This window comes from Zootoca vivipara, chromosome 3, assembly GCF_965207765.1.
Source record: "Zootoca vivipara chromosome 3, rZooViv2.hap1.1, whole genome shotgun sequence".
Lineage (NCBI taxonomy): Eukaryota > Metazoa > Chordata > Lepidosauria > Squamata > Lacertidae > Zootoca > Zootoca vivipara.
The window spans coordinates 103,996,866-104,010,913 of NC_142586.1; the positions used below are offsets into that span (position 1 = coordinate 103,996,866).

General features: G+C 45.5%; 1 protein-coding gene across 8 annotated transcripts in view; it reads left to right on the forward strand.

Moving 5' to 3' along the window:
- SLC8A1 (solute carrier family 8 member A1) overlaps nucleotides 1–14,048 on the forward strand; it is a 290,864-nt gene that overhangs the window by 227,645 nt on the left and 49,171 nt on the right. For all 8 annotated transcript variants that reach the window (XM_088667389.1, XM_088667387.1, XM_088667392.1 and 5 more), the window contains exon 3: nucleotides 10,887–10,990. In XM_088667389.1, coding sequence (XP_088523515.1) covers nucleotides 10,887–10,990 — 104 coding nt within the window. The remainder of the gene's footprint in view (nucleotides 1–10,886; nucleotides 10,991–14,048) is intronic.

The following is a 14,048-nucleotide window of genomic DNA, read 5'->3' on the forward strand; positions in this document are numbered from 1 at the left end:
CTTCCTCTTCTTTGCAAGGTTGTGATGCCTTCAACTGGAGTGGAAGTGTTTTTTGTACCTCAGAAAACAAGTGAAAGACAAGTAACCTGTGCCAGTGCTGAATGGCGAACCAAAGTGGTATGGCTGATAGAATGCTGGACTTAGAGCAGGAGGACTTAAATTCAAATCCGTGTTCAGCCATAAAGGTCATTTGGTGATCTTGGGCCAGTTACTATCTCTTAGTCTAACCTACCTCACCTAGGCATGTTGTGCAGATAAAGAAGAGGCTAGATATTGTTCCTTAGAAGACAGGTGTGATACAGATATAATAAATCCCCATTGCAAGAACCAGAAACCAACTATATAATTATGTTTATTAAGTGAAAAACTGCAGTGATGTAAATGATTCGGAGCCAGCATAGATTCGAAGGCAAAAGTCACAAACCAACTACATAATTAAATTCACTAGGTGTAGATTTGCAGTAGTGTAGCCAGCATTACCGTGTTTCTCATATTATAAGACATGTCTTATATTTATTTTTTCCTCAAAAAAACACACTATGGCTTATTTTCAAGGGATGTCTTATTTTTTTCCTCCTCCTCCTCCTCCTGCCACGGCCGGCATTGCTGCTGCGCCTATCACTATGTCTTATTTTCGGGGTATGGCTTATATTCCCTGAATGCTTAAAAATCCTGCTATGGCTTATTTTATGGGTATGTCTTAAAATATGAGAAACAGGGTACATTGGCAAGAGGTGCAGAGCCGGTTTCCTTGCCCTTTCCTACCAAAATGAAGTAGCTTCAGAATCACTATTGTTTGCACCACTGAAGCTGATGCATCTTGTTCAAACTAGTCTTCTGATTGTCACTGTATCAATGGGCATGGGCGTACCCAGGATCAAAGCTAGGGGGGCACACCAGCCACACACCCCAGCCACCCGATTGGCTAGCTGGCAATGACGTGGCCAGGATCCCCCAGGAGGCATGGTCAACATCCACAGCCCCCAGAGGAAAGGGGGCTGTTTGCAAGGCAGCACACGGAGCCACCCACGCTTGCACTCCTGCCTCGCCTGCTCCTTTAATGGTAGCAGTGACTAAAACGAGGTAGCAGCAGCGAAGCTGCCTCCGTTGAAAAAAATCTGGACCTGGGCTAACTTCAGCCCACACTCCTTCAAGTCACAGCGAGCACAGCACAGAAAGTGCTGCCCCACAATGCTCCGCGGTACCTCATTTGCATACATGAAGTTAGCCCAGGTCCAGGTCCAGATTTTTTTCAACGGAGGCAGCTTCGCTGCTGCTGCTGCCATTTCGCTTCAACCAAGCAGGCTGAGGCGGAGCACAGCAGGCAGCGTCCCTGCCTGTCCTCTCCAGCTGCCCTGCTTCTAGGGGGCAGCTGCCCCCCTTGCCCCATGCTGGGTACGCCCATGTCAAAGGGGGAACTGATTTATTTTCATTTTCATTTTTAACTCTTTGAGCAGTTAACGAGCACAAGGGCAATGAAGATCATGAAGCACTTTGCACTTGAATTTTTTGGGGATTTCTCCTGCACTTGGTTACATGACATGTGCAGTGGTCCTAGTGACTTTAAACCAGGCATGGATCATTGTGCACCAGATTTCACGCTCCCTGAATGATGAAAAATAGTCTCCTCTACTCAGCAAGGGCACATGTGGAAGCTTGCACATCTCCTGATGAATTTGGAATCACAGAAGACTACTGTTGTGCTGCATATGTGGATCAAACACTCAGGGGAAGTGCCTGCCATTCACTGCACTTTAGTGGGAATTTTATGCGTAGCACCAAACAGCTCAGCGCTCTCAGGTTTGACCACCTGTTAAGAATTGGAATGGGGAAACCTGGGCTTGGACTTGGGACTCCAGACCCAAACTGCTGAATAGCACTGCCAGTCATCTGCATTGGCAGATCTATGCCCAGGGAGCTGCTATGGCCCATATACTTAGAGGGCAATATTGATTGAGAGTGGTTTGCAACTTTTACAGTCATCCCTCCATGACACCAAATACTCTTGCAAAAGCAAGAATCGCACAAGGCAAGCGTTAAACCGTCAACGCATCACTAACTAGGTTAAGAGCACAAGTGAAGCACTATCCGTGTAAAGCGATAGAGTTTGCATAAGCCCTGGTTGGCCACGCTTTTGCTGACATGTGCTGTTGAGGTTAGCCGCAACCCCATAGGTTAAGTGAAAGAGAGTAATCATCCTCTCAATTTGCTTTGCAGTCTAAGTGAGGATTGCAGGGTAAGGAGACCAAATTGTTTTCATTGCCTTTCAGTGGAAAGTGCTAATGGAATAAGGCCTCTGGTGTTGACTGCTTTCTCTCACTTCCTCTCCACCTCATGTTCTGGTTTGGCCTCCAATCATTAGATGCTAGCAGCTGTCTAAGAGCATGTTAGAATACAGACAATAGCTACACATATCGACGGAGCCGTCTCCCCTATCTGGCCAGCCTGTTTGCACTGGCTGTGCATTCAGAACGAGGGACCAGGACTAGTCCTTCCGTTAGAAGACTTGTTTACTTGAGATGCAAGTGGGAAGCTTGTGCAGGCAGCGATCCAAATTAACTTTGGCTCTCTGAAAATGACGTTCGTTTCTCTCCAGCTATGCCAGCAAATACGGTAATTGTTTGGGGAAAGGGCACATCAACAGCTTCAGGAGGCCATTGCAAGTAATGGCATTATAGAATTATTGAAGGTATGTTTGGTTTCTGGAGGCAGATTGCTGGCACAAATGTCTAGGTCTGAGTTGCTGTTGTCAGCTTTGCATCTATGTCTGTTTGTAGTAAAAACGAGGAGGCAGGGAATTATTACACATTTCCACAGAAATCTTCTTTTATGATTTTTAAAAAAAAATGTGGAAGGGGGTGTGTTATATTGGCTTTCTCATTCTTGATCCTAATTAGCAGTCCACAGTTGCCTGGAAACATAATTTAGTGCCATGTGTTGGCTGTAGGTGCGTAGATAAAGAACGTTCAGCCTCGTGTGCCTCCTTTACCTCTTTGGCTACACTGGCATTTGTCGTTAGTTTTAATAACATAGCACCTTCTCCTTTTTTTCTCCTTCATTTTAATAAAGTGATACTATGCAGCAGTTGCATCCGTACAGCCACCCCTGAAGCTGTACAGAGCTGGAGATTAGAGTTCCACAGCTCCAAGAATGATAGTTCTTAGAATTTGGCCTCTGCAAAATGTACCCAGTCCGGGTGTAAAATAATTGTTGTAGCAATTATTAATTGGAAAAAACTATTACCATACCCTGTGACATAGGTTAGGCTGAGAGGCAGTGGCTAGCCCAAGGTCAGCCAATGAGTTTCATGGTAGAATGGGGATCTGTCTTTCTTTGGTGATCACTCATAGCTGAGTAAAATTGTCTTCCATCAACACAGTTTTAACAGTGGATCCATAAGTGATTGTGGAGGCCAATTCTGGATCCACACGTTGTTCCACATTGGGGTCATAGGTTTCCAGGTGGGAGTTGATCATGGTGAGGGTTTGCCAAGCGTACGTTCCTCTTAGCACGTTTCTCCCTTTCATCCTGAGTTCAAGTGTCTCAAAAGCCCATGACACCTTTGGGAAAGGCTGTTCTCCAACTGGAGCGCTCGTAGGCCAGTCTTTCCCAGTTGTCGGTGTTTATACTACATTTTTAAAGATTTGCCTTTGAGAGAGTTTTTAATCCTCTTTTGTTGAGCTTCCCATTTTTAAGTTCGGAATAGAGTAGTTGCTTTGGAAGACGATAATCAGGCATCCGCACATACTCTAACCTGGACTAGGACTTGGGAGATCAGAGTTCAAATCCTCACTCTGCCATGTAGCTCGCTGGTTGAACTTGGGCCAGTCTCTGCCTCCCAACCCAGCCTAACTCACAGGGTTGATGTGAGAATTAAATGAGTGGGGGATGGGTAGAGCCACATATGCCACCTTGAGCTCCTTGGAGAGAAAAAATGTATTATATAAATGCAATAAACTAGCCAACAAACAGAAATGGCTAACTGGCAAGCTGCGGGCAAGATCACACAGTCCATTCATAAAGAAAAGTAAGTTGTTTTCCAAAGGTGTGAGAGTGTGAGAGAGGTATTTCCATGCTTTAATGCTAACCCCACTCTTTAGATTGTCAGGGACTGACTGGGCAACAAGGATTGGTGGGAAGCCACAGCCAGGGAATGCCCAAGGGAAACTCCAGAGGAGGAAGGTTCAGAGCCTAGGGACTGGTGGCAGGACACTGAGGAGAGGTCAGAGGGAGAAGGAGGGTTTGGATACAGAAAGGACAACAGGGTTCAGTGAGCAGGAGGAACCTGGGACAGGGAGCAGTTCAGACTCCGAGGCTGAAGCAGAGGAGGGGCATCAAAAGGCTGCTCCAGGGAATCTCCCTCTCCTGCTGTGATGAGCTCCTCTCCCCCCTTGTCTCCAAGAACACACAGGATAATGAGGAGGGTGGAACAGAGGCCAGAGGTGGGCAGGTGCAGTTTGAGACTGCTTGGGAAACCTCTGGGAGAGGAGGAGCCTTAGAAGGGATGGAAAGCAGGGACCTTCAGTCCTGGCAAATGCTCCATAGGGGCAAGACCTACTGAGAAGTGTTGCTGAGTTGTATGCCATTTCCTTGAATAAAGAGTTACCTTCACTGACAACGGAGCCCTGCATCTTTCGGGCTGACCTGCACTTGACTCCTTACCTGCAGAGCCCTTTATCTGAAACTGAAGGAGTCTGTTTGTGCAGTAGAAATCAGAGTTGGAGGGCAGATTGTCCCCCGCCCAAGAATTCTCGTTATTTCAGTTTGGCTTCCCGCCTCTGCAAAATGTTCCCCAGCCTTGGTATAAAATGATTGCTGTAGCGATCATTAATGGAACAAACTATTGCAAATATTCATGGGGCGGGGGGAACCAATCACAGTCATGTCACAGCCTTGTAACTTTTCATAGCTATCTTTTGCTTGGAGTAAATGAGTTTTATTGTAAGCATGAAGGGCAAACATAATAGGCTTTTGGCTTAGTATGAGGAAGCACATCTCTCTGTGTGTACTTGTGCTTCTCCAACAATGCGTTCTTTGCTGTTGGATCTAAATAATGAAAAGAGAGAAGAATGCAGTGCTGATAACAACCTTAGCAAAGCACTTTCTGATGAAATTCAAAAGTAGATGGGAAGGGAGTCACACTACGTTGGCCGATTTCATAGAACCAAAGGTAATCAAGTTGGATACTCTATTCATTAATGCCTACCTGCTTTCTGCAGCCCTCAACAGAAAAGAAAGATAGTCACAACAGCAACAAAAAAACCACAAAAGACCTGCCCAGGCTACATCTCTCAGAATTTGGGTTTTTTATCCCAGCTTTCCTTGTGCTTCCTTATAGATACTGTGGGTTTGGCTGCTGCTGTTTTGACCACTGTTTTCGCTGTGTTACCATGTTCTAATGTTCATTATTTGTTGCGTATTATTTTGTCCATATTGTAAACCTATGGTGAAGGGTGATACATTCACCATTCAAAAGATAGGTAGGTCCAACAGGTAGACAACAGCTTCCAAGCTCAAGGTGTGTCTTCAAGAGAATGCCAATACTGATGGGCCTCTCATATTCCAACAAGTAGGGCATCCCTCAATACTGGTGCCACCAATGAAAAAGCCTGCCTCCATGTTACTGTCTTAATTATAAGGCTGTGGCATTTGTTGCCCAGCCAACCTGCGTTTCTGCATTAGTGACAGTAATCAAAATTCCCTTACTAGTGTCTTGTCAATGCTGCTACTAGATAATGTGACAACAGAGTGCACCATAGCATGCAAGCCTATATATATATAACGAACTGAGATAGCTCAAGCAGACAGTCTCCCATCTTATGCAATATAATATTTCATGAAAACATATAAGCCTGTCTGCACCAAATCTCTTGTGCCATTTGATTTCACTGTCTTTGCAGCAGTCTTCACCAACCTGGTGCCCTCCAGATGTTTTGGACCACAGCACCAAGCAGCATAGCTGTGCTGACTGAGGCTGATGGTTGTTGGAGTCCAAAATTGCACTAGGTTGTTGAAGCCTGATTTACAGGATTTCTGTAGCTATGCACTCCTTCCTCCAAGATTTGCTTCATTAGGTTTTTCATTTGGTTTGTTTTTCTAAAATGAGCCTTTTGCGCAGTTGCACCATGTGCAACGTTGTGCTGGAAAGAGAGGAACATTGAGATGGGATCTGAAGTATCTGAGTGAAGTCGTACGCACCAGCCACAGCGACACACACTGGATGTAACAGAAATAAAAATATTTTGATAATGAAGAAGGGACAGGGCAATGTAGCTGAGACAGTGGGACATTTGCAGTGTGTGTGTGTGTGTGTGTGTGTGTGTTTAATGGCAAGAAATCCTTGCAAGCCACAGAGTTCATTTGATGAGATAAACATCTCCATCCTTCTCTATAAATTGAATCGCTTTTATGCATAAGGTGGGAGAAATGGTATATTTTAGAAAACTGTTATGTCAAGAAAGAGTCACTTGGTTGAATGACAGGTTATACAGGTATTAATTGAGCTTTTTCTGTATGCAGCTTTTTATTTTCCTTTATTACATTGATAAATTCTCCCATAACAGATGGGATGTACTGGGATGGTGCTTCAAGATAAGAAGGTGTGAGGATAGGTCAAGCTTCTCTGTTAAGGCATCAGACATAAATCTAATTGAATTTTCTCTTTGAGAAAGAACAACAAATCAACAGCTATGAGGACCAAAGTAGTATTCTTCAGACTTGCCTCCCTGCCATTTCTCCCATTCTCAAGCATCCCTTTGCATTTCCAGACTGTGAAAAGCCATAGATAAATAGTTTCCTATGAAAGCTTGTTGAGGTGTATCTTTTTATAGCCAACACTGAATGGCCAGACTAGATGGTTTCATGCACAGATTTTGTGACATCCATCTTCTCTGTTTTGCTGTTTTATTCATTTTTACAGATGCTTAAAAACACCCGAGACCAGTTTCAAGCAACTAGAAATAGCAGGTCATATTTACTTTGTCAAAATGCCTTTTGCAGCCTGATTCCGTCACTACCGAAAACCCTGAGGCTGCCCTAAGCTCCTCCATTCCTGTTTTATCACTACAGGATGGAAAACAGTGCAAACTATATTTGTTTGAAAATAGTGGATGAGCCACAGCATCCTGTGTGTTTAAAGAGTTGTATTAGCCCACACAGTTTGGTCCCAAACTGTCATAAAGAATTAACAAGATAAACATACGAAAACTACCTGAGGAAAAGCTGCTCTAGCCCAGTGTTGTCTACTCTGGCTGGCAGCACCTCTCCGGCATCTCAGCCAAGGGGGCTTCCCAACCACAGTAGCATCTTCTGCATCTAAAACAGTATTCTAAAACTGAGCTATCCCCCCCCCACTTGCCACACAACTCCTCATAACATATACAAAGGGAAGGCAATTGTAAGTAGGTTACTTTTTTCCAGGTAGGTGTTTGACATTTCTGGTTGTTGGAAGTTAAGTCTAGTTCTTTTAAAGGCCGTTGTGCTGAAAATCCTCATGCATATATCAACAGCTCTTGGCAAGGACAGCTTCATTTGCATCCTCTCTCCCTGGCCTTTTCAGTTTGATTATGGAAGTAGCTGGGGACGCTCGTTTTCAGTGTTCACATCAAACGAAAGGAAGCCCATTTTCACCGTCCATTTATAAAACTCCATCCCACCCTGCGGACACACAAACACACAGAGAGTTCAGTAGACTAGAATGACAGTCAAAGGGCGCCAAAGTGGAAACCTGGGATAACATGCTGTTTAGCTCTGAAGCGCCATGTTAATAATGTGCAGAATCAGACATACCATAAGATACAGCAGGGTAGAGAGCAAGGAAAGAGCAGTGTCCCCTGGCAGACTGGAAAATAAGGCTGACATGCCTTGAGCGCCATTGCTGTGTTTGTGTGGGAGATGGAGACACTAATGGATGGATGCATTGACTGATCAGTTTTAGGGTAATAGAGTGTGTTTACATATGGGTATAGATATATAAATTAGTGGCTCATACAGCATGGCTTTCTGAGTGAATGTTTCCTTTTCTGCCATAATCTATCCTGAGAATTTCTGATTATCCAACTCACCTGTGGCACTGCTACTTCTTTTCCGTTTTCCTTTTAAGTAGGAAAGAAAAGAAAAGTGGATAAAGCAATTTAGGCTTAGATCCTCTTGATGAAGAGGCTCGATTTAGGAACACAGGAAGCTGCCCTATACGAAGTCAGCTCATTAGTCCATCTTCAGTATTTCAAACAGGGCCTCTCCTAGCCTTACCTGAGGTGTTCTGTGCACCAAGCGGATGCTTCCCGCTTACATGCCACAAGAAATGTAGTGGATGCCCCAGAGCAGTTTGCAGCTATTTGCATTCTTCACAACCCAGTTTGCTTAGGAAGAAAAAACAGATTCAGAAGGAACAGCAGGGCAAAACTCCTACTGCAGTCTACAGAGTTGTGAGCAAGATTTCTCATGCACCAGAACACTTATCTTTTTCAAATCGGATGTTAAAATGTGGGTGGGAAGATAAAATATTGCTGAACATGATGAAAAGGGCCCCAGTGTTCCATTTGTCTTTGGGTGGATTACGGGGGCGATTGTGGAGCCTTAGGCTTTGTACACATTGCTGTTAACTCTGGGTCCAATGCACTCGCGCCACTGGTTTTTGAAACTGTGTACCCGTGGTGTTAGCCACAATCCATACTTATCCTGTAGTTCCTTGAGAAATCCTGCTGTTTTATGTGTTTCCCCTCATCCTATTTGAAAATGTAGGCCACATTCACTTTGCAGTTAAGTGGGGTGTGTACATTTGAGATAACCGTTGTGCATGCACAGATGGCAGCTTCATGAATAGGAGTTTGGGGAGGGAGGGGGCAGTTGCTGGCACAGAGAAACAAACAGGTAATGTGCATTGGGTGAAAACATCCCTGCCCTCTGTCTGATGTGTGCAGCAATGTGCAAATGTGACTTGAAATACGGGGATGGGGGAATGAGCTCGCTGCATTTTAAGCTGCTAAGGCGTACCAAGCCTTAGACTGCAATGCTGTGCATGCTTAACTGGCAGTAAGTCACGCTAAACAGCTTTCTTTTGGTGCAGCCTGAATATTTTGCACTTAGCATGTGGAAGCCGAATGAGCAGCGCAATCTTAAACATGTTCACTTGGGAGCAAGGCCTTTGGATTTCAATGGCAGCTGCTCTCTGACAGGGAATCTTTCCCAGACCTCCCTGGAGATACTGGGGACTGAACTGAGACCTTCTACGTACAACACAGGTGCCCTGCCACTGAGCTATTGCCCTTCCCCAACATCACATGATCTGACTGTGAAGCAGCAGTGCCCTGATGACATATCCCGACTTGCAGATCCTACACTCCCCTCCATTGGAAACATAACTTAAGAGGATGTAGAGCAAAAGTAGGCAATACAGAAGCATACCCACATTTTAAAACCCCGTCTGGCTTCCTAACTTAGAGAGTAGCAAGTGCTGTCTAATGCAGCTTGGAGCATCCCCATCAGCCTTCCAGTTCCCAGGGTTCCTCGGGAGATGCCAGGTCAGCTAAAGTGGTATACAACCAATGTAGGTCACTTCTTACGTTCTTCAAGAAATTAGCCCATGCAGTTGTGGATTTTGCAGAGGCATTTGTGAGCTGTTGCATATTACTAACATAGAATGCCATCATTTCAAGTGCATGGTGCAATAACCCACTGATTTTGTCCTTGAATTTGTGCAGTTTCCTCTTTGCTTTTACTCCCCCCCCCTTTCTTTTCTTTTCTTACTTCCCTCGCCTTACTCTTGAATCTGTATTCTTCTTCTCCTTCTCCTTCTCTGTTTCAGCAAAGTGGTATCAATCAAAGTAATTGATGATGAGGAGTATGAGAAAAACAAGACGTTCTACGTTGAGATTGGGGAGCCCCGTCTGGTGGAGATGAGTGAAAAGAAAGGTGAAAAGGACGGCTGTGTGGGGATGAGCCCTACCTGTATGCACCTGACTTGATCACTCATGGATGCCTGGCACATTCCCATTCATGGAGTCTCAAAAACACACATTCCATTATCTATGTAAAGGGGCAGAGAGCCGAGTCACTGGCCACAGAGGCTGTTGCTAGAATGTCCGGAGCTCAAGTTTTCCATTTGCTGTAAAATGCAGGCACAATCTTGGAAAGAGTAGCATCTGGTTGATTTAAATTCTATTTAGTTCAGCAGAACAACCAGTATTTAACCTATGTTCAATGCTGGTATGGCAAGCGAGAGCCTTTTCCCTCTTGTCTGAGGTCCAGGGCACCGTACTGTGTGACAAATCTGTGTTCTGCCATGAAGCTAAATGGGTGGCTTTGAGGAAATGGTGTTATAACTCCTTTCAGGCATTCATTCTCTGGAGAATGAACACCCGTGTGGGGCAAAAAAAGGTGAGTAGCAGGTTTTGTGAATGAGGGCTGGATTCAGACAGTCTAATGTGTTCACATGGGTTGTGGGGAGAACCTGCTAAGGTTCTTACCGTCACACACATTCCTTCTCCATAGAATGAACGTCTGAAAAGGGCTCATGCCTCACCCTTATCTGCCTTATAGGTTGTTTGAATAAACTGCCTTAATCGCTCAAGATTCAGAGACTTATGCTTGAGATAAAATAATGACACTGATGTAATTAGAATCCAATCCTCCTTGGGTCTACCTGAATGCAAAGCTAACTTTGTGAGGGGGTTCTTAACCAAACGGAATCAGACAAGGAAGTTTCTGGAACGGAGGTTTTCTGCTCTTTTACATACATAAAAGAGGGATGTGTGGCAGTGTGTTCCCCTCCATTGCCATTGCAGACTGCCGCTACCTCGACTGGTCAGACTTAAAAGCATGTGTGTGCTTGTGTGTGTGTGTGTAAAGCCAACCATTTGTTTTGCCTTTGTCTTGTTTCCCCACAGGAAATACATTACCCTTAGAATACTTGACCGAGAGGAATATGAGAAAGAGTGCAGTTTCTACCTTGTGCTTGAGGAACCAATATGGATCCGAAGAGGAATGAAAGGTGTGAGAGCAAACCCAGGCAGCTCACAAGAAACTGGGGACTTCTTCCTCTGATTATGTTTCTCTCCTCTCACAACTTTCTGACTTGGCTTCCACTTAGCTTGCCCCTGGCCTCTGTCAAAGTTCAGCAGTTTTAATTTAGTTTCTCTCTCTCTCTTCCTTTTTTTGAAAAGAAATAAAAATGATGACATTCCTGCTGCTTATTACGTCCCACTTAAATACATCGTAAAAAATAAATAATATAACGGGCCCTTTGAAGTGAATAATATAAAATCCAAATAATAGGACATAGGGTTTATGATAACCATTAGGTATATTATAACCAAGTATCATTCTCACAGGTCGAGTTTCCACAGTATCTTCTTAATGAGGCCCAAACTATATGTATATTACACACCACATGTAGTGGTAGCCTTTGTGTTGAAGTCAGACACAGCGAATTAACTGTACAATGCCTCAGACTTCTCTCTTCCGTCCGTCTGTTTCAGGCCAATGATCACGGTGCAGGGGGTGGGATCCTGGATATTATGGAATATCCACATCCATCCAACCCCCCCCCCTTCTCTCATCCTAACCTACCTTATTGTGAGCATAAAACAGGATAACTCCATCTATGCCACCCTGAGCTCCTTGGAGAAAGGGCAAGATGCAGTGTGATAATTATTAAGCAGCAGCTACTGCTACTGCTGTTTCAAGGGATGCGGGTGGCGCTGTGGGTTAAACCACAGAGCCTAGGGCTTGCTGATCAGAAGGTCGGCACTTCGAATCCCCGTGACGGGGTGAGCTCCCATTGCTCAGTCCCAGCTCCTGCCAACCTAGCAGTTTGAAAGCACGTCAAAGTGCAAGTAGATAAATAGGTACCGCTACAGCGGGAAGGTAAACGGCGTTTCCATGTGCTGCTCTGGTTTGCCAGAAGCGGCTTTGTCATGCTGGCCACATGACCCGGAAGCTGTATGCCGGCTCCGTCAGCCAATAACGTGAGATGAGCGCCGCAACACCAGAGTCGGTCACACCTGGACTTAATGGTCAGGGGTCCCTTTACCTTTACCGCTGCTGCAAAACAGACTTTCAGACTACCCCTAACTCCTCCTCCAGAGGTTGCAACAGGCAAAGTGGTGAGTTTCAATTCACATGTTTCCTCATTAAGAGCAGAATGTGAGAATAAACCTGAAGTGTGAGGAAGACTTCCCTGAGAAGGTGTGGCTCCCCCTGGCATTGTGAACCTATTTTACTAGATTGTAACACGTTCCCACATGTTGTGGCGTTGCCAGCAGTGAATAATATTAACTAGGATGCCCATATATATTAACAGCATTGCCAGGCAATACAATAAACCAACAGAGCAAGAATATACCATACAGTGTCAATGAATTGTATGAGGATCACATAGTGCAATCCTAGATAAATTTCAAAATATGTCAAGATTCATTGCACCTGAGAATTTATCCAATTATTGTGGACGTTAGCCAAACCTACTTGGATTATATTTCCACCAATTTGAATCATCCTGTTTGATGAAGCAATTGTAGCTCAATATTGCAGTTAGCTTGCAGACCTTTTTTCCATTCCAACAGTGATGATTGGCAATTTACAGATAACAGCTTCCATTTCCGGCTGGTTAAGGTGAGCAGCGACTGGGTGACCTAAAGCAGAATTTCCCTGAAAAAGTGTTCTTACGATCCATCATAAAGGAAATCCTTATTTAGCTTTCCCAAGTATAACTGAAGGGAAACAGACATGACTGCTTGGGTGATAGTGGCAGATTAAAGGGGGAAAGGGAGGAAGATGAGAGCAATGAAGATCTGTGTCATGCTTTTAAGCTTCTTTGTGGAGGCAACGTCCACATAAAAGCAAAAACCCATGGGAAATAAGCTGTTACTTTTAGCATTGTCAGTTACCCCCCAGAAAGCAGGGGAGCACATAAACAGCTTGGGAGAGGTGGGTCTGAAATCTGTTCCCATCCACACCCAGCGTCCTTGGGCAGCTGCCAGGGTCACAGGGAAGGGCACCAACAACGCTTACTCTATACCCACCTTTTAAAAAAACAACCCATTCAGTTCATTGCTCATAGCAGTGCTGAGTGGCAGACTCTAGTCGCCCCTTTAACTTCCCCCAGTGCCCCTAATGTATCTGCATTCTCAGGCATTATGCGACATTAAAATTAGAGCTGGAGCCAGCCAGTTTGTGCTACTCAGAATCCAAGTGCAGCCCACCATCACCAACAAGCAGGCCCACCGGTGGCCACTGACGTGAGAGAGGGACCACCAGTTTAGCACATACCCCTTAACCAGGCATCCCCAAACTTCGGCCCTCCAGATGTTTTGGACTACAATTCCCATCTTCCCTGACCACTGGTCCTGTTAGCTAGGGATCATGGGAGTTGTAGGCCAAAACATCTGGAGGGCCGCAGTTTGGGGATGCCTGCCCTAAACGTTTTGTGAATCTATGTTTGGCCTCATTGAGGGGCAGTTAGGGCCGGCTCGTCGTAGACCCCCGGTGGTGCAGGGCACCATGGTGCCGGCCCGCCAGGAGGGCACCGCGAGCTGCGCCCGCCCGCTGGCCGGCCGGTTCGCCGGTCAGCTGCACGCGGCGCCCACCTGCCCACCGCGCTGGGAAACGGGGCGGGAGGGCACCGGAGAGATCGCGCTGTGCCTGCCCACCCGCCCACCGCGCAGCAGCGCCCCGCCCACCCGCCCACCGCGCCGGGAAACGGGGTGGAAGGGCGCCGGAGAGATCCGGCGCACCATGGCGACAGGGGCGCTTAAGACGGAGCTGGGGGCAGTATTTCAATAGGAGTAGGAAAATGAGAGTACCCCTAAACACCTTTTTAGAAGGGAAAAAAAGCACTGGGGACCACCATAGGCTTTTTTGCCAGCCCCCTAGAGCTGGCTTTGCTTTCAATGCAGAGAAAAAATACAGATAGAGAAGAGTGAGAGAAGAGCTTAGCCCTCCCACCAGATGTCCAAAAACTACCAGACTTCTAGAAGACATCTGAAGGAAGCCCTGTTTAGGGAAGCTTTTAATGTTTAATCGATTATTGCATTTTAATGTTCTGTTCT